Raw genomic sequence first — 20,763 nt, forward strand, 5'->3', positions numbered from 1 at the left:
GCCCTGTGCAGAGGATTCCCGAGCAGGGAGTGTGACTTCTGCTCATGAACCCGGGAACCAGAACATTCCAGACATTTCCCCCTGGCTGGACGTCGGGTTCTGCCCTCGAAGTGTGAGAAACCTGGCAGTAATAAGCCCCAAGGCGTGGGTGGCAGTGGCTAGGAGACAAGTTAGATTTGACATTAAATGTGAAATTGTCGAGGGGAGGAAGGGACACAGGAAGCTGCTGCCACATACTGAGTCAGGCCTATGGTCCCTCTAGCTCGGGATTGTCTTCACTGACTGGCAGCGGCCCACCAGGGTTTCAGGCAGGCATTTCCCAGCCCTGCCAGAAGAGGCTGCCAGAGATGGAACTGGCTGTATGCAAAGCAAAATGCTTGACTAACAAGCAGAAGGTTGCCGGTTCGAATCCCCGTTCCCCGCTGCTACTATATTGGGCAGCAGCGATATAGAGAGAAGCTGAAAGGCATCATCTCATACTGCGCGGGAGGAGGCCATGGGCAACCCCTCCTGCATTCTACCAAAGACAACCACAGGGCTCTGGGGGCGCCAGGAGTCGGAATCGACTTGACGGCACACTTTACCTTTACCTAGGCAAAGCAACGGCTCAGCATGGTCGGGCACCTGCCCTGCTGAGTCAGACCTTTGCTCTACCTAGGCGAGGCACTCTTGCCTGCTCTGACCGGCAGCATCCTGGGCAAGACAACCAGCCCCACCTTCTCCTGCCCACCCCCACCCCCCCAGTTGCAAGACTCCCTGCCAGTTCTCTACCTACTGTTGGGCTCTCGCTGGGTGCCTCCACCGCAGCGGAAACGTGGCCACACTTCGAGGGAAGGCTCACGGCATCGCGCGCGCTGGAAGGTGCAGGGCGATTTGTAGAGCTTCCCGTCGGAGGCACAGATGGGGCGGCTGCGCAGCTCGTGGGGACACTCCAGGATGGGGCAGAGCGGCTCCACCCGGTCGCTCTCCGATATGATGAACTGCAATGAGACAAGAGGAGGGGGGGGTGTCGAAAAAGGATCTGGTCCCAAACAGAAGGCCGGCATCCAATTATCAACCATTTACATTAGCCTATGGCGGGGATGTGGGGAGAGAAGCACACATCTGTTTCTTGACTTCTTCAAGCATGGGCCCAGGCCGGCAGCGGCTAAGAAGCGGTTCCTTCTAAGGAGACAGACGGGGGGCACCAAAGGAGGCGTAGCAGTCTCCTCCTAGCAGCATCTCCAAGATAGGACAAGATTTATTTATTTTTAAAATAGGACAAGATTTTTTTAATTGAACCAACAAACTACCAAAGCATACAGTACGTTGCCAAAGCACAATTATATACATAGTGGTTGTTTGTACATGATATATCTACAAAGATTTACACACAAGGATTTGGAAACCCACAGGGTTATGAGGTATATGCAGGCAGTACTTACTGTAACTCAGGGATGGGGCTGCAATTCTCCCCAAGTTCACTTGGGGAAAGCCGTGACGATTAGATGCCCTTCCTCGCCAACAGAAACGGGTTCTTTGCCAGCCCCGGGGTTGGCATCAGGGATGTGTTTTCCGCACCCCGCCCCAGCCACCGAGGGCCTCGGGCAAATCTTCACGGGGTGGCCCCTCATGGGAGTCCCATCAAAAGGAACCTTATAACTGCACGGAGGGTTTTATAGCAAGGCACTACAAAAATGTCCTGTTGACTTGCAATTTGAAATAGGTGCTTTTAAAATAACCCCTGCTAACTGGGCCGAGAGACACCTTTTTAACGTGGGGCTTCTCTTTATTTAGCAGGGGGACAGCAACTGGCCCTATCCGTCCCCAGCAAAGCATCCCTCCAGTGGCTGTTGCCGGCGTCTATATCTTACGTTTCTTTTTAGAGCCCTTTGGGGACATGAATCCATCTTCTTTATTTATTTGTTGTTTCTCTATGTAAACTGCTTTGGAAACATTTGTTGAAAAGCATTATATAAATAGTTGTTGTTGCTTTTTAAAATAAATAAATAAAAGTGGAGAGAGAGGGCAGAGGAAGGCTTACTCTGTGTTCCCGGCTCACTAGAGTTCAGCCTCAGTATGCGTTGTAATGTTAGAACTCACTGTTGGAACATAGAGTGCTCCTGAGCTGGTGCAGAGTGCATTTCCCTCCCCATGAAGTACGTCTAGAGTTCCCAACCTTGAGTCCCCAGATATTGTTGACTACAACTCCCATCATCCCTAGCCACAGGGGATGATGGGAGATGTGGTCCAGTAACATCTGGAGACCCAGGGCTGAGAAGAACCCCTGCTCTAGAGTGTCCTGGACATGGTTTCCCGCTACAAATTGGCCATGATGGCATGGGTCTCTGAAACACAGTAAATCACCTGCCGGCTGTGTCATGATGGTTCCATTTTGACCGATTCCTAGCTTGGAAGAAAGAGCTGTGTGTCTGCCGGCAGCATAGAGAGAGCCTGTTGCAAGACAGTGTTGTGAATTGGGGACGTTCAGCCACTCTGGATACATATGCACCCACGTTCTCCTGCTGCTCCAGTGATCTGGGCCTCTGCCGGTCATCACTCATCCGTTCCTGCCCGCTTCCTTCACTGCCCATCCCTCACTTGCCCTGTTCTCTCCCGCCCGTAGGGGGAGCCCTTCCAAATGTGTACCTTGGCAGGCTCCGAGGCGGCCAGAGAAAGAAGTTGGTTTAACTAATTGCAGTGTAAACAAACACGGATGAAAGCGCGGCCAATTAAAAGCAAACCACAGTTTCAGACCTAATTTTGCTTGATGTACAGAGAGGTGGGTTGTTGTTTTTTCCTAGGCGAATGCCCAGACCACAGGCTTGTAACTGTGAAGCGGGCAGGCGGGTGTATGTGTGTGTGCACAAGTGTGGAGACTGCCTGTGTGTGTTTAAAAACGCAACCACTGAAAAAGTTGGGGGGAAGGGGGAGAAATTTAACTCTCTGTGCATTCCCCGCTGGTAGGGGAGGGAGGAATTGTTCTTTGTGGATGCCTCACTTTTTGTCTTGCTGGTGCTTTTCAACTTCAGCATGGCAGGCTGAAGTGCAACAGGTGTAGCTTTGGACCAGGCAGCGCTGGGCCTGCTGCATTTCTGCCTCAGGGGGTGGTTTTTAAAAGCACCGAGATGGTCTATAAACACATGAAGCTGTCCCAAGTCAAACCTTTGGCCTGTACAGCTTCTCTACCTGATCCCTTTAGCAGCAGATGCTGGGATCGAACCTGGGACCATCTACATGAATAGCAAGTGCTCTTCTGCTGAGCTGTGGCCCCCTCTCCCAAAGAAAAGCAGCAAAGCTAATGACGAGACTCAGGAGGCTTGTGGGTTTCATTAAGAGCCCTTACTTAAGCCTCTTATAATCCAAACTGCTCAGAGGGGAATCTGAGTATGCCCAGAGGCACTTTCTCCTCCCTTACTACAGCATCAGGGCCATGACAGATGGCCGGTTTCCACACTTCCCTCTATGCATGTTGGTAGCAGATCTGCAGCCGATATTCTCACGGCCTTCCAGCATTTCCTGCACCCCAAAATACACAGCCGTCTTTGCACCATGCACCTCAGCCCCCACTAAACGGCTCGTCTCTTAAGCTGCACTTCCTACCTTGAAGATAAATGGCCTGCCTCACCATTCATCTCCAAAAAGAAATGGTCTCCTCAAGCTGGATTTCCAAATCAACGGCAGCATCTTTAGAGTTTTGTCCCCATAATAGGCTGGGAACTCTCTCCCACAGTATCACAAGAACACAGGAAGCTGGCTGCTGCCTTCTACTGAGCCAGACCTTTCGTCCATCTAGCTCAGGATTGTCTACACTGACTGGCAGCAGCTCCTCCAAGGCTGCAGGCAGGACTCTCTCTCAGCCCTACCAGGAATTTTCCACATGGGGCTTTAAAAGCCCTTTCGCTCACATCTCCTCCGGAATGGATGGGGTGCCTTCACATATCAGCCCAATTTACCCCAAAGTCCCTGCGAGATATCGAGGAGCAGTTAACACACAATTCGGATTTTTCACTGCGTGTTAAGAGTGTAGCCCGATTTATATCCGGGGTAAAAAAAACCCCAACTATTTGCATTGGTTTTTTGGGACAACTTGGAGTTCACAGTAAAGCCTCCCAGTAAACTTGTGGTAAAGCTTGCTGTGTGTAAACGTCCCTGGAGATGCTGCCAGGGAGGGAACTTGGAACCTTCTGCTCTTCCCAGAGCGGCTCCATCCCCTGAGGGGAAGATCTTCCAGGGCTCACACTTCGAGTCTCCCATTCATGTGAAACCCGGGCGGATCCTGCTTAGCTAAGGGGACAAGTCATGCTTGCTACCACCAGACCAGCTCTCCTCATCCTTGCTTAGACAGTGCCACATTTCTGAGCATCAGCTTGTGAAGCACACACTTTCAACAGTAAAATTTCAAGCCAAAATGTGAATTTTCTCATTTGCCAGCTTTTTTTTTAATTTTTAAAGGGGAAAGCATCTGAAAACAGTGTAGACCACTGCACGGGTGCATGCAGCGATGTACATGCATCATGGTCGATCAACACCGTTTGTTTAAAAAGGGGGATGAGACAATTCCATGGAGCATAGATAGGCCTGTCAACAGCTGTGAGCTGCTGCAGTTAGCTCAGTGGGGCTTCCATGGACAGAGGCAGTCTACCTCTGAACACAAGGCACTGGGGACTAGTAACAGGGGAAGCTGGTTGCCTTCATGACCAGCTAAGAGAGTTGTCTGGATTTGGTGGACTTTGGTATGGCTACCCTTATGAATCCCGCGCCCCCCCCCACCTGCCCTTATGACCGAGGTTCTCAGCCTTGGGTCCCCAGATGCTGTTGGACTACAACTCCCAGCTGGGGATGATGGGAGTTGTAGTCCAGCAGCATCTGGGGAGTGGGGACCCAAGGCTAGCACCGGCACTGGAAAGAGGCAGTGGAGCTAAATCGTGCCTCGAATGAAGCCCTGGTGATGCCCACTGCGCTAGGAAAGAACCAGGCCTTGGACCGCAGCTGCAGCGTCTGTCTCTCTCTCTCTCTCCCCACTGCTCCCGCCACACCTGTGCAGGCATCTCGTTTTCTCCTTTCCTGCCCGCAAACAGCCATCCATTTCAGCTCCGTGTTTCTCCAGCAAAGAGCAGCTTGTTTGGGTTCCCCGAGGGGGATACCTCTCCTCAGCTGCCAAGCCACCAGCCCAGCTCCCCTGCCGAGAGACGGAGGAGCCTTGCCAAAGCAGTGAGAGATGGTGGTTTGTTCAGTGGTGGGAGGGAGGCAAAGATCCCCCCACACTTCTTCCACTCTCCTCTCCCCACCCCCAAAGTGGCTCCCTTTGATTTATGGCCCAGAGGAGAGTCACCGACTGGACGCAAGCAAAGCTTTAAGTCCTGTGCAGGCTGGAAAAGGGGGTGCTGCTGCCGCCGCTGGGGGAAGGGGGGGAAACCAGACCAGCTAGGTGGGTGTCTAGGGCGCCAAGCTTTAAGGGGCGCCAAATTAGATGGATGGGGTTTTTTAAAACTATTTAATATTCTAGGCAAATAATAAGCTTTGGAATAAGCTTCTTGCTGAAATAAGAGCATCTCTGTTTGTTTTCAAGAAGAACCTCAAGGCCCTCCTGTTCTCTCAGGCTTTTAATTCAAATTAATTTTAAAAACATGCTTTAATAATTTTATTCTATTGTTTTTATTGTCCTGTATTTTAATTGGCAACTTTTAAATCTTTTAAATTTTGTACACCGCCTAGAGATATACCTCTATCAGGCGGTATAAAAATATGACAGATAGATAGATAAATAAATAAAAATAAAATAAAAATTGCCGATGGGACATTTCGAAGGTCAGCATGCATGTTCTTTCTGCTTATCTGGAACGCTGCAAAAGGCACACTTTTGTCAAGTTCTACTGCTTGGAGTCACTCTCACACACAGCCGAGATGATGTCATCGCACGTGCCGTAGTTCACTAAGAAAGGCTTCAAAAGGACAGTTCACACAATAGACATTAGGGTAGGAGAGGCCTCCTACTCAGGCCTTTTGCACAGCTCTACCTGATGAATGGCCGGTCTGCAGGCAGCGCAGGAAAGGGAGGAGCAACCCAAGTGGCCTCTTTTTCTGCAGCCGCCCCCCCACCCCCGCCCCGGCTCATCAGGACAAGCCGTTACTGCCTGCATCCTAATCTGGGAGCCAGGTGCGGTGCACTCTCCATTTGCAATCTCCATTTTTGAGTGTGTGTAAGATAAAACCCAGGCCGGAGGCGGGGAGCTCCATACATCACGCCCCAGCTGGGCAGGACAATTCCCCCCCCCCCCGACCTCATTCAGAAGCGGAGGACTGAATCTGGGTGTGCATTTCCCATGAGGATAGGGCGTGCTTGTCCCAGACACATCCAACCGATTTTAACCGGGTGTATGTTTGCAGTACAGGTTGGCCGTGGGCACAGACACCGACCCAGCCGTGAACGCCACGGAGTGCACTTGAGAGGGGTGCTGCGGAACGGGCAGGGGTCCGGCTGCAGCTTGATCACGACTATTCCCCGCTTGATCCAGAAAACCGTCATCTATCGGACGTCAACTAGAACCAAATACGGATCTCGGACGCTTGGCCGGCGTCTGAACGTCAAGAGCACGTCCAGCAGATCAAGACGCACAGAGGAGATCTTCTCCTGGAGCAAACCTGTTTACCTGGCTTGACACCAGGATCTCCCCCCCACCCCGCCCGGTTATTCTGTCCAAACCCTATCCATTATTCATGCCGGCTCTTCGCAGACTTCTTCAGCCTCCTCTCGTCCCTGACGCGTCTTCACTGGCTTTTCACCACCCATCGCCGCTCTCCATCAAAGGAATGCCTTTTTGCTCCACCGTTGCTGTGCAGACATGATGTCACCACCCCCGCCCCCCCCAGGCAGGTAGCTTCTGTGTCCAAAAGGCGCCATCTCCCCTATTGCCGCTTGGCGTGGGGACACGGCGTCCCTCAGACAGACACCCGAGACATACCTCCCACCGCTCCGCTGTCCTGGATCCCGTCCGACCCACGGCCTCTTTGCCCAGGATCCTTTCCAGAGCCTCAACTGGTGGCACCCCCTGCCAATGGTTAAGTCAACGCCAGAGGACAGAGTCACAGCAACCCACTCGTTACGGTTTTTGTCTGAAAATCTTGGCCATGTTCCCAATGACAAAAATGAGAGCCGGACCCTCTGGCAGCTGTTGTTCTATGGCCATGTACAGAGTGTGCAGCAGAACACATCTCGACAGGAGGAGCACATTCAATCAAGACGTGGGCAGATATCCCAGAATCCTCTTGCCTTCGAGAAAGAAAGTTCACCTTTCTCTCTATGGTGGGCAGAGGCATCCTGGGGAAAGTGTGGGAAGCGTGACCTTCTCAGATAACATTTGTACAGACAGTTCAAAGGATTGTCAGCCATCCGTGGTTCTCCTGGGAAAGTCAGGAATGGACTAACATCATTCAGGAAAATGTTGAATTCTTATCTTGGGTGCCCAGTTAACAGGCTTTCATACGTCTTTGCCGTTAATGTAGAGGAAAGGTCGGAGCAGTCTTTGGCACTGAATATAAGAGGTCACAACGGTATTTGATGTTTGCACAGCACTTTTTATGTTTTTTTTAAAAGGACTGTGTCCCTTTCAGGATCAGAGCAGGGAAGGAGAGAACACACAGACAGCAGCAGGTAGACCAGAGAATACGCCGTGAGACAAGCTGCTGAGATTGCTTTGCCGATAAGGCAGACATCAGAGCAAAAGAGAAAAGCCACTTGCAGTTGTTCACCTGCACCGCGCATGCCCCATTTTGGAATTTGCCCAGCAGACATACCAACCAGTCCACTGAATGCTGGTTCAGCCAGCAGGTGCCTTCAAACCCTGAGATTTCAAAATGTGTATGCACGTGTGCAATCATGGTTCGAACATCAGAAAAGCCCTGCAGGGTCAGGCCAAAGGCCCATCCAGTCCAGCAGCCAGCCTGCTTCACGCAGTGGCCAGCCAGGCACATCTGGGAAGCCCACAAGCGGAAAGGGGGCGACTACCCCCTCCCAATAGTATTCCCTCGCATCTGGTGTCCAAGGGCCTGCCGTCTCTGGCCCTGGTGGGAGTAGATCACTCTCAAGGCATACGGATCATTGCTGTATTCCTTTTTGAAAGGGGAAATGTTTGGGGATTTTGTTGCAAAACTACCCCAGGGACGGGCGGGATGTTTCTAGGTACCTAGGCTGAGCCATGAGCACCAGCCAAGGTGGAAGAGGGGACAATGATTCCTGAGTCAACGGTGCCCTCCATGGATCTGTAAGCCAAGATGCAGCTTGTCCTGTTGGTGAAAGACATTCTTGCAAAATGTAAGCTTTATGCAGACATTACATTGTAGAGTATACAAAAGGCCCCAGGTTAGATCCTCAATATCCGTCCTTTTAAAGGGAAAGGGAAAAGGTCCTTTTAAAGGGAAAGGGAAAAGGTAGCTGCTGATGGGAAAGACCCTAAGGCCCCAAAGCCACTGTCAACCAGTGTCGACAATACAGGGTCCAAGGGATAAGGCAGCTTCATACAAAATCAGTTCTTAAACGTCACTAGTACAGGAACAAAAGCAAAAGCCCGCCTGGCCAACCGAGGGGCTGAGCATTTTTCAAAATCAAAACTTGGCAATGCTGCCTGTCCTTAAATGGGCGAGTGTGAAGCTTTGCATTTATGAGTGAAGCAGCAAGATCCGCTTTCTGAGAGAAGCCCAGCGGTGAAAGTCCAGCTGACAGATCCTCTCTCATGTGCAAACACAACGCTGAAACGCACCAGCGGCCTTTCTGTGTCACAGAGAGGGGGAAAGCAGCATTATCACCGCTGAACAGTTATCTTGGCACCCAGCCGAGGTCCCGGAACAGGGCTGTGCAGAGGCTGCTACCGTCACGCGACTGGATAATGATTGACAGGCCAGCCTGCAGAGGGGAGGTGCTGGGCGCTCAACACAGCCCAAGTGCCTCGGAGCTTATGTTGGCTCCTGCGCCCCGTTTGTAACCGCAGGCGCTACCGCCAGGAAAATCTGAGTGCTGCGTCGTCGACGGAGCAGACTGACCAGAAAAAGATCCACCCCACACAAGCACTTGCCTGGTGCCCAAGAATTTGGAACCACCACCTCCTTCAGCGGGTTCCACAAGATCAGACCCTCCAACATTTCGCAGATGGAAATAAGACACATTCAGAACTCCTGGGCCTTGTTCTCGCCATTGTTTAAACATCAAGGACCATTTCAGTTGGGTTACCGACATAAACACAATTGTGTGAACTCACACCAAGGCAGGAATCTTAGATTCACCTGGGGGTGAATGTTTGAATGTTCCCCACAGGGGTGGGGGTGAAGCGTATCCCAGCATGAAGAAAACTAGACTGCAAGGTGGGGGGTGGGGGGAGACATCTACCTAAACTTTTCCCTGACATGCTTTTTTTAAAAACTTGCAGGCAGTGCTTTCGTGAAGGTGCATCTAAGCATGCAAACACACACACACCCACCACACTTGCATGCATGCCTGTAGCCAACAGTGGTGATACAATTCGGAAAAAATGATAAGCAACTTCATTTTGTTGAGTGTACAGACAGGCCTCGCAGTTGTGACTTCTGCAACAGAACCTTAAACCGGGGCTTGACAAATCCCAGGCTTCACGCCATCATGGTACCCAGAAATTTAACGGTGCCACCTAAACTAGGAGGTTCAGAGGTACTTTTAGGTTATGCAATCTTTATTTGTCCCAGGTAGCCCCGTTTCGGTTCTACGTATGTAACTTATAAAGGGGAATATTAAGAGAACCCCTTTTAGCCCTCCACAATGCCCATCACCAAGTGTGGTAATGTCAAGTGTCCATTGTTTGGTTTCTAAATTTTTGGACTGGCTCCTAGATCCAAAGAAAATCTGCCTTATATGCCTTGAACATGAGTTTCCCAAAACTGAAGCTCCGATCATGAATATTACTGCCTGTCTCCAAACAGCTGCTAATCTGGTGATCACCAAGTCCACCTCTGGAGGCTACGTTGCTTTTAATAACACTTTCTCCCCAGGCAGGGGCATCCCATGGAAAGCAGTTTCTCGTACTGAATAAAGCCTTTTCCCTGTCCCGGCTGGTACATCAACATGATGATGCCATTCCTATCCCACCTTAAAAACAGAGGCCGCCGCCGCCGAAATGGACAGTCCCCCGGCTTATACAGCAGAAGTGATGTTTCAACAACAATATTTTTCAAGCTCCCAGGAGTGAATAGCTAAATGAGTCCCCTGATGGAGGTGTTAATTTGTTTCCCATGTTGGCTAGGATGACAGAATGTTGGAGAGGGTCCTGAACACGCAATGACACGCACAGCCCCTCCAAAGATAACAAAGTCCCATGCAAGGAACCACAGACAGCAAGGGAGTGGAGCCAGTGGGGATTTTCCCCCACGCACCTCCACATAGATGGGCCGGACCCCTGCTAACAGGGCAAAGAGGCACCTTCTAAAGCGGAGAGCTGGTCTTGTGGTAGCAAGCATTGCATTGTCCTCTGAGACCCTGCACCTTTCATTTCACAGAGATAAGGTCTCAAACCTAACATGTAGGGACATGCGAGCAGAGCAGGTCTTGGGGCAGCAAGCATGAACTGTCCCCTTTGCTAAGCAGGGTCTGCCCTGGTTTGGATTTGGATGGGAGACTGCATGTGTGGGCACTGTGAAAAGATTCTCCTTCGGGGATGGAGCCACTCTGGGAAGAGCAGAAGGCTTCAAGTTCCCTCCCTGGCAGCATCTCCAAGATAGAAACTCCTGCCTGCAACCTTGGAGAAGCCGCTGCCAGTCTGTGTAGACAAAGCCTCATCGATGTTAAGAACATAGGAAGCTGCCTTCTACTGACCCTTGGTCCGTCTAGTTCTGTGTTGTCTACACAGACTGGCAGCAGCTTCTCCAAGGCTGCAGGCAGGAGTTTCAATTTCAATACTTTTATTACAGCCAGAGACCAGTACAAGCAGGAGTTTCTGTCTTGGAGATGCTGCCAGGGAGGGGCACTTGGGACCTTCTGCTTCTTCCCAGAGCAGCCCCATCCCCGAAGGGGAATCTCTTCACAGCGCCCACACATGCAGTCTCCCATCCAAATCCAAACCAGGGCAGACCCCGCTTAGCAAAGGGGACAGTTCACGCTTGCTGCCCCGAGACCAGCTCTGCTCCCACGATGGCAGCTGCAGTCCAACGATATCTGGGGCCCCAGGTTTGGGAACTGACTGGCTGTGGCAGTGCAGGGCGTCAGGCAGACCCATCCCTTGACCCCTTAGCTCCGGCTCTCGCCTAGGGTGCACACGCAGCTCGTGGAGGCCAGTAGCAGCCAGCTGGACTCCACCGCCACCAGAAAACACCCAGGAGATTGCAGGGAAGGGCTGATAGCAGGTGGCCAAGAGGTCTTTCAGGGAAGCTCGCGCCAATGCCTGAAAGCCACCAGTGGGGGAGATGCCAGGGTCTTCATAGGAACAGAGGAAGCTGCCATATACTGAGTCAGACCCTCGGTCCGCCTAGCTCAGTATTGTCTACCCAGGCTGGCAGCGGCTTCTCCAAGGCTGCAGGCAGGAGTCTCTTTCTTGGAGATGCTGCCAGGGAGCGAACTTGCTTGGAGCCTCCCTCATGCAAGCAAGCAGGTGCTCTTCCCAGAGCGGCCCCATCCCCGAAGGGGAATCCCTCACAGTGCCCACACATGTAGGCACCCATTCAGATGCAACCAGGGCAGACCCTGCTTAGCAAAGGGGACCATTTCTTGTTTTATGTTAACTGCCCAGAGACGAAAGTTTGGGCGGTATATAAATGTGACAAACAGACAAAGAAAGACCAGTTCTTCACCCTGGCTTGCTAGGCCCCTGGCTTCCCGGGGCATTTACGACTGGACCGGGAACGTTGTCACTGGAGGGGACACACCTCAGCGCGCGGCCTGTGGAAGGCGGAGTCCCGGCCCTGCCCAGCAGCACCCCTTCCAGCTTTGGAGGCCGTTCTGGCTCCCCGATCCTCAGGGTGGCTGTCCTGAACGCCGCCTCTCCGCTCTCTGCACCCCGGCCAGCCACGCCAAGGCACACACGGGCCTTTCAGCTGTCAGGCGGCGTAATTTGTTAGCGCCTCCAGCCAACATGGCAAGGCAGCTTCGCCCGGACCCAGCGTGCTTGCCAGATTCAAAGCCTCATTGTAGGATGCCCTCCCTCGCTTCCCCCCGAGACGACAAAAGCCTTTAGTTAGTGAGCGAGCCCCGCGCAGCGGCTTATGAACGGGGGCCTTATTTGAACGAGGGAAGAGGCGAAGGAACGCGGCCAGCGCACACCAGACTTTTCAAAATAAAAATGAAAACAAAACCCAAAAAAAAAACCGCACAAGCTTCTGCCACCCAGCGCCCCTCCCCAGTTAGGATGCCGGTGAAAACAAACTTCATGCAGTAAAGGACGGGCGGAGAGGCAACTTATGGGTATCACCATCATCACCACACTCCAGCCAAATCCACCACAGGCCACTAACAGTGGAGGGATGGCTGAGGTCATCTAGTCCTACACCCTAAAGACGCGAGAAGTGTTCTCCAACCCGGGTTCCCCAGATGCTGCTGCACGACAACTCCCATCATCCCCGGCCACAATAAATCGTAGCTGGCTGGGAACGATGTAGATCAGCAACATCTGGAGGACGACAGGGTGGCAACCAGTGTTGTCTGTAACAAGGATGCCCAGGTGTTGTTGACTACAGCTTCCATCATCCCCAGCAGCAATGGCCTTTGACTGGGGCTTTAGACAGAGACATATCTTCTGGGGAGGGCTACATCTTCCTGAGTTTTTGTGGTCAGCCCTGCTGGCATCGGAGGGAGATCTTCCCCCTTTGGGAATGCTGGTTCTCTGGTCATAGAGGCAGGTGTGCCTTTGGAAGAAGGAGGCCATTGGAGAGGTCGGTATTGCACCCCCAAAGCACAGCCCCCAATATGGGACTCTGCTTTGGGGGTGCAGCGAGGACCTCTGCAATCTGGACTCCTTCTTCCGACACCCCACACCTGCCTCTATGGCCAGAGAACCGGTTTCTGTGCATTTTGGCACGTGTCACTTCTCTGAAAACTTTTGTTTTGATTCTTCTCCCAGATTGCTTACATATTGATTCGTAAATGTTGATCAGCCGTTTTGAATACAGATTGACATAGAAAAGTCAGGTATGCGTTATCTAAATAACATACTTAAAACATACACAATGTGTATCTTTTCACTTAAAAGATTTTTGCAGAGAAAACACTATAAAGAATAAAACAAAATGTAGACATTTTAAACTTTCAAACAAAAGGTTTAAGCCTGTCAGGTATACCAGAACGTCCCATATCCTTCCTAGAACTGAGGTCCATTAAAAACAAAGAGAAATATTTAGTAGCAGAAGTTATTTCTTGCAGGAATCTGGCATCTTTGGTAAAACCATTGTAAGTAATGCTTGCTCGCTCTTTCGCTCTCTCACACACCTGCCTACCTCTCTAAGCAAAGGCAGCCAAAAAAAAAAAAAAGAGTAAGACAAAAGGTGTGAGGAGGACACATCAAAGTGAGAGTTGGTTCAAGTTCAAGTTCCCGTCATCGGGGAAAGGAGACAGAGCCCTAAGGGTTGCACACCTGTGTTGAGCAGAGTGGGACAGAAATAGGCAAAAGCAGCAGCAGCAGAAAAACAACCCAACACCCACAGTTTTCTGCTGCTTGGTGTAGATGTTTTCAGATTTCACTCTTTAGAACAGATTTGAAGACTTTTTAGTGGAAAGGCAGGACATAAACATTCCAAACTCCTTCCTTTTTAGAAGTTGTGCTTTCACACATAAAATGTTTATGAACATGCCGTGACATCACAGCAGCTCAAATAATGGCTGCAAGGGATTTATGTAGAGGCATAGTCAGCTTTTAGCATCCATATACGTTGAGAGACGTAATTCCTACTTTGACAGAAATATCTATATAGCTTTTTAACCATACAAAGAGGAGCTTTCTGGCTCCACCATTCCAATGGCCAAGGCAATTGTGGCTGGGGATGATGGGAGTTGTAGTCCCACAACATTTGGGGACCCAATTTTGAGAACCTTTGTTTTAGAGGTTAAACATTGCAAGTTGCCACCTTTGTGGGAAACTGTGTCTGATTATACGACAGCGAATATTTATATGCCACTTTTCAACAAAAGTCCCCAAAGTGGTTTACATGGATATAAATAAATAAAGATTATTATTATTATTATTATTACATTTTATATCCCGCTCTTCCTCCTCCAAGGAGCCCAGAGCGGTGTACTACATACTTGTTTCTCCTACCAACAACCCTGGGAAGTAGGTTAGGCTGAGAGAGAGAAGTGACTGGCCCAGAGTCACCCAGCAAATATTTGGCTGAATGGGGATTTGAACTCGGGTCTCCCCAGTCCTAGTCCTGCACTCTAACCACTACACCACGCTGGCTCTGAGGCAAGATGCAAGGTCCGATTCATACCTGGCACTCAGGAAAGAGCCAGGGACTTTCCTGAAAGCTCCCCTCCTCCTTAAGGTCAAATTTGGACAGGGAGGCTTCCCGTCAATCCACTCCCTGCCAGCCCCAGATATTCGATCTCCTCGCGCAACCCTTCCCATCTGTCACGTCCCGGAGAAGCACAGCAAGGTATCGATCAGGCCTGCTGCTGGCCGGGTTCCTCGCTGACTAATTCCGATCTTTTTAAGTCCTCCGAGTAGGGATGACATCAGGCAGAGGCCTCTCCTCTCCAGAGCGGCTTAAAATTAGCTCCAGCAGGCGACACGCTGGAAACTAAATATGGATGTTGGTTGTGCCCGTGCTGGCAGGCCAGCCCATATTTCGGAGTGCGCACAGGCATGACCTACTGCACAGTCGGGACAAAAATCTGGCCCGAGCCCACGGGCCTGGAGGAAAGGGCGGCTGATGGGTCCTAAACCAAACCAGTCCGCGAAGACCCCATTGTCCTAGTCTCTGCCTTCTTGAGGGATGTGGGTCAGCGCCACTGTTCGGGAAGGGAAGCAAGGAGTGGCTGACGAAGAGGTAACTAGTCAGAAGGCAACAGAAGGCCACAGTCCTATGATTATAGGCAGCTGCCTCCTGCGGAGTCAGACTCTTGGTCCCTCTAGTTCAGTATGGTCTACACTGACCGGCAGCACTCTTGTGGGTCTTTCCCAGCCCTACCTACAGATGCTGCCGTAAATTCCTTCGCTTTGCCAACCCTTTGCCAGAACCAAGCAGGTCATAAGAACACAAGAAGAGCCCAGCTGGATCAGGCCCAAGGAAGCCCATCTAGTCCAGCATCCTGTTTCACACAGGGGCCCACCAGATGCCTCTGAGAAGCCCACAGGCGAGAGGTGAGGGCGTGCCCTCTCTCCTGCTGTTGCTCCCCTGCAACTGGTACTCGGAGGCATCCTGAAACCGGGGAGTCCCGAGTTCAAATCCCCATTCAGCCCTGAAACTCACTGAGTGACTCTGGGGCAGTCACTTCTTGTTTTAAATTGTGTACACCACCTAGAGATAAACATATCAGGCAGTATATAAATAGGATAATTATTATTTATTTATTGAATTTATTTGTTATTTATTTAAGTCATAGGGTGCAGTGTCAGCGCTTGCGAGGGTCTATCCAACAAGCAGCCATCAAAACACTCTTCCCAGCATTGAAAGTGAGCTGCCCTCAGATTCTCCAGTCCCTCCTCTTTCCCCAAAGCACCAATATACATGGTCCTCCAAACTGAACAGTTAACAGACATGGGGGCATTTCCCAAACAAAGTTTTTGGCTGTCATTCCAGCAGTTGAATTGGTAGAAGATTATTATACTAGATGAAAATGATATCACTTTTATATTATAGAGCACTCAATGCATGCGGTTCTTTACTGATTATCATAAGAAAAGAAAGAAGAGAAGCCTTTGCCCCAAGGAGCTTACAATCCAAATGTCGACACAGTGGGATGGGAGGGGAAGGAAAGACAGAGACAAGAATATGAGCAAATCCAGTTTCATGTTGCCAGGTTTTATTCTGGCGAGATGTGACAGCAAGAGGGGCTAAGCCAAAAGATGTACGAATGGAAGAGGGATGTCCCAGGAGATGGATTACAGAGATGTCCCAGGAGACAGCTTCAGATCTATATGCACAGCAGAAACGAAGCAGAACTCCTTGCAAGAATCTAGCAGCAGTCTCACAAGTTAAGAAGAGCAACATTCGCTTTGCAAAGAGGCCAGCTGCACACCAGGTAAGTACAGAACTTTGCACGCAGAGCAGGAAAGAACAAGGACAGCAATAGCAGCCTTAAAGCTATCAGACTCTACTACGGATGGTGACATAACATATCTTAGTACTCTCAGTTTCCAACCAATAAGGTTCATTGCTTCTATTTTCAGGATGGGTGTCCAGACTGATGCAGGAAAGAAACATTCGTCATTGCCCCTGACTGGCAGATCTTTGCCGGAAAGGATAAGCGACTTGAACAGGGGCACAGAAGAAAGTCGGTGGCAGAGAAAAGAGTTGCACTCTGGATCCACAGAACTTTGTTTAAGGAAAGACAGAGAGTTGCAGTCCTGTCAGGACATGGAGAGGAGAGCTGGTCTTGTGATAGCAAGCATGACTTGTCCCCTTAGCTAAGCAGGGTCCACCCTGGTTGCATATGAAAGGGAGACTAGAAGTGTGAGCACTGTAAGATCTTCCCCTCAGGGGATGGAGCTGCACTGGGAAGAGCAGAAGGTTTCAAAGTTCCCTCCCTGGCTTCTCCAAGATAGGGCCAAGAGAAAGAGTCCTGCCTGCAACCTTGGAGAAGTCGCTGCCAGTCTGTGAAGACAATACTGAGCTAGATAGACCAGTGGTCTGACTCAGTATACGGCAGCTTCCTATGTTCCTATGACCCAGAGGGCTGATAAACACAGAAGCAAAGCAACCATGGGCTCAAATACATCTGAAGTGCATGTGATGGAGAAGTTTCAGCCAGTGAATATCTGCCTGCCACGCCACTCTTCAAGGCACAAGAACCCTGCTAGCCCTCCATGTGCCAGACCCCCCCACACCACCGTTGGGGAAGGGATACCCGTGAGTGTTAACATTCCTGTAGTCCATACAGCACAAACACCAGCTTCTCCTTAGCGGGCCATCTCAACTCCTCGGGGTGTCTGTGGTTTCCAAAAAGTGGAGGCACTGATTGCCAGACCTCAGCCCTCCTGCTAAGAGATGGCGAGTTCAGTTCTTACCCTCAGAACCAAACCCGCTGAGGGTGGCTGCAGAGGAATCTTGCTGCCCGCACAGAGCCACCACCGTCACAGCGGCAATCCTAAACCAACTCCCAGCCAAACCAGAATCCATAAACTCCTTTACGTCAGGCAAGCCAGGCAGTCACAAGCCCCCAGGAAGAAGATAAGCAGTGCGAAGCAGCAAAGACACAGCTGGCAGAAAGGGCTCATCAGGCATTTGGGGAAGAAAGAATAAAACCAAGACAGACTGCCTTGCTCTGCTTGATGGCAGAATTGCTTGCTACCACCTGTGGGGCTTTCCACCCATTTTTGCAAAAAGTGTCAAATGTTCATTCCAGGAGTCTCTGTGGTCTCTAAGACTAGATTTCAGAAAAGCAAAATTCTGTGCTTTGGGATGCCAACCCCCCCCCCCCCGGGGCTTCCCCAGCTGCAGTCTGCCAAGCAAAACAGCCTCATGCCAACCACTGATCTTCTTAACAAAACCCCAGGTGTTGGTTGTTCTAACTTCCAGAAATGACAAACCGGTTTGAAATTTCCCGTGTGGTGGCATTCAAAGTTTGTTCATTCACGTTGTATCTACTACAGAGTCAAGGTCAGGAGGATAAACAAAAGAGGGAAGCTATATGCCAATGCTCCCTCTGCCCCCCATCCCCACCCCAAATACCACCTCTGTATCTCATGCCTCTTGTTTGCAAATCAGTATTTGCAAAGCTTGTCTGCAAATCAGTATTTTTTCAAGCACAAGAGTTGAATCCTACTGAACTGTGTGATCTGGGAAAGGGACACCCTTCTTCAACACCCCCACCCCCCGCCCCCTAAATCGACCACTTTCAGACTCCAGTTTGCCTTTCTGTCTAGGGGACCTTACCGGAGACGCGTCCCATCGAAAAGGCGCGGCCAGGTCTGGGAAAACGAGGATCAGGCACAGCAAAGAGGTCATGGTGGAGGAGAAGGCGACTCAGGGGCGGCCACTTCCCCAGCAGGAGGTGGAGGAGGTCCCTGGGAGAGGCGACCAGTGGCCACAGCTGGGCTGCACGTGGGCTTATAAAGCAAGGCGATCCCCCCGCTCACCGCCTCCCTTCTCGGCGCGGCGTTGCTCTTTCCCCGAAGGTGGTCCAACCCACGTGGACCAGCAACAGCTGGGGAGGAATCCTCCGCCACGCCCACTTCGCGAGAAACCGCTCCCCGCGTCCCAAATGGAAACATGCTCGTGGGAAGCTCCCAGCGAGAATCCAGGCAAAAGCCTACCAGCTCTCTTAAGAGCAAAGGCTGGGTCCTGCAAAGCAGGAAGGCTAGTCAGGAGCCTCTCTGCCCATATGCAAAGTGCATTCCCTTCACTCTGCCTGCCGTTCTGGGGAAGAGGAGAGACTTGATGTGTGAGCACTGGAAGAGATTCCCTTTAGGGGATGGAGCCGCTCTGGGAAGAGCAGAAGGTTCCCAGTTCCCTCCCTGGCAGCATCTCCAAGATCGAGCTGAGAGAGATTCCTGCCTGCAAGCTTGGAGAAGCCGCTGCCAGTCTGTGCAGACAATACTGAGCTAGATGGACCGATGGTCTGACTCAGCATATGGCAGCTTCCTAGGTTTCTAAGTCAGAGGTCCAGCCTGCTGGTTGTGTGAGAAGCTGCTGTTCCATGCAAGATGCTTCTTTGGCCATGGCTCCCTGTTCCCATAGCTTCTGCTCACTCTCCATCACCTAGGAGGGCCTCTTCTTATTGACTTGTCTTACTAAATTTATATCCTGTTGTTCCTTAAAGGAGCCCAGAGCTGGGTGCATGGTTATATTTATCCTCACAACAAGCCTGTGAGGTAGGCTAGGCGGAGAGAGAAGTGACTGCCCCAGAGACACCCAGTGAGTTTCAGGGCTGAATGGGGATTTGAACTCGAGCCTCCTCCTAGACCAACACTCTAAGCACTATACCACTGATGGCCCCTGGACCTCAGAGAGGCAGATGTCCAGGATGTCGTGATCTTTGCCTTCCGAGACTGGAAACTGCCGTGGAGGGGGGTGTACCACTAGCGCTAGCATCGCTCACAGGACCATTTTGGTTCTGGGACTGCCAGTTGACTGGCCCCGCTTTCTTCTCAGGCACTATCGCTTCAGAGTTTTCCTTCCCAAAAGTCGATTTCAGCAACAACCAGCCTGAGCAATCAGCCAAGTGTACACATGCTGGAGTAACAAATCCCTGTTCCTTTGGCATGTTTTCTGGGCAACACCTTGGCCACAGCTTCGCTCTCCCTCTCCTCCCCACCTCTGGGGTGGGGCTCGGCAGCCGTTTACTCAGGGACACTTCACCATGTCCCAAGGGCTGCTGCTTCCCATGTCGGATTTGCCCAGAGGAAGGCTGAGGAGAGAGGGGCTTGTGCTTTTCAAGAAGGAAAACCTTGGCAGGTAAAGCTTTTCTCATTCCTGGGCAAGAAGCTGCACCTGACAAAGTTCTCTCTTGGACACCAACTTTTAAAAAGGAGGCCTTGGCCTCCCGCCATCCTAGTAGCTGGAATCCCCACCTCCATCCCTCCCCATTCCTCATGCCCCATGCAGCCGGGCACTGTTAACCCACTTTGGGGTGCCAGTTTCTGCAAGTTGCTTCTGATCTGGCAGAAAGGGAGGACTGTTTGTTCCAAGGCTGCAAGTTGTTCCTGATTGGGCGCAAAGGAGGGCATTCCCCGCAGCTGGGAGTTTCCAGATTTTTCCCAGGGGGGTGGAGAAGGGTGGAGGCCCGGACGGAAACGTCTGGTTGCAAATCTTTGCCTTCTCCCCCACCCCACCCCTTGAGCGGCCTTACACCTGTTTGTGGTTAGCTGTGCGAAACACAAAAGGAAGGCCTGGAGGGCTGTTGCGACAGAGAGGTGTTGCCTCAAAGAGATCTGCACCTCAGACCTGTCTGCACAGGAATCTTTTGGCGATAAAGGCCTATTCTGGGAAACAGCCACTTAGAAGACAACAAGAGAGAGAGAGAGAGAGCTTCCCTCTCCCAATTTCCCATTCCTCTAATATCCTCTCCCTTCTCTGGCTCAGGGGAACACACCTGTGCAGGTTAGAGGAGATGAGATACAGGCTGAACTCGTGACCCCTGCTTTTGAAAAGTGTGTGTGTGTGTATGCGTGTGTGTGTGCATGCACGCGCCTGCACAAAGCAAGCCTTGCAAGAGGGAGAGGAGAGGTGCTCCTGGCAAAGCTCAGGTCAGTCCTGAAGAGTTGCTCCAGTGGCGGCCATCTTTGCCACCCTGCTGGCACTCCAGCAATCCGCCACCCGAGGTGACCGCCTCATCTTGCCTCATGGAAGGGCTGCCCTACACCACCACATCCTTCTTGGCCATCATGTGCCTGCTCTAAGCTAGGGGTCAGCAGCTGGGAGGACCCTGACCCAAAGCTGGTCCCTGAAAAAGCAGAGGCTTAGCCCCTCTCAGTTGCTAGCCTGGAGTCAAAGGAAATGGGAAGCGAGTGACATGTATGGGGACAGAACTTCAGGCAGGGGGAGAAGGGTAGTGGGTGGAAGGTCTTCGTTGCCACCTCTCCCTCCCTCCCAACCAGCTGCTGACCAGGACTGGAAGCACTCCAGGTCAGAGGAACCGGGTGCCCTTCTGCCCTGATACAGCAGCCTGAGTGTATT

General features: G+C 51.4%; 1 protein-coding gene across 2 annotated transcripts in view; it reads right to left on the bottom strand.

The window, feature by feature from the left end:
* Positions 1-18,268, bottom strand: part of LOC128333413 (SPARC-related modular calcium-binding protein 1-like) — a 29,350-nt gene extending 11,082 nt beyond the window's left edge. The window contains exons 1-2 of one of the 2 annotated variants that reach the window (XM_053268908.1): positions 18,022-18,268; positions 776-980 (exon numbers count right to left, since the gene is read on the bottom strand). In XM_053268908.1, coding sequence (XP_053124883.1) covers positions 776-980; positions 18,022-18,093 — 277 coding nt within the window. In that variant the 5' untranslated portion in view covers positions 18,094-18,268. The remainder of the gene's footprint in view (positions 1-775; positions 981-18,021) is intronic. The other variant, XM_053268907.1, reaches the window with a different exon arrangement.
* Between the last annotated feature and the right edge of the window lie 2,495 nt (positions 18,269-20,763).

Source organism: Hemicordylus capensis, chromosome 7, assembly GCF_027244095.1.
Source record: "Hemicordylus capensis ecotype Gifberg chromosome 7, rHemCap1.1.pri, whole genome shotgun sequence".
Classification (NCBI taxonomy): Eukaryota; Metazoa; Chordata; class Lepidosauria; order Squamata; family Cordylidae; genus Hemicordylus; species Hemicordylus capensis.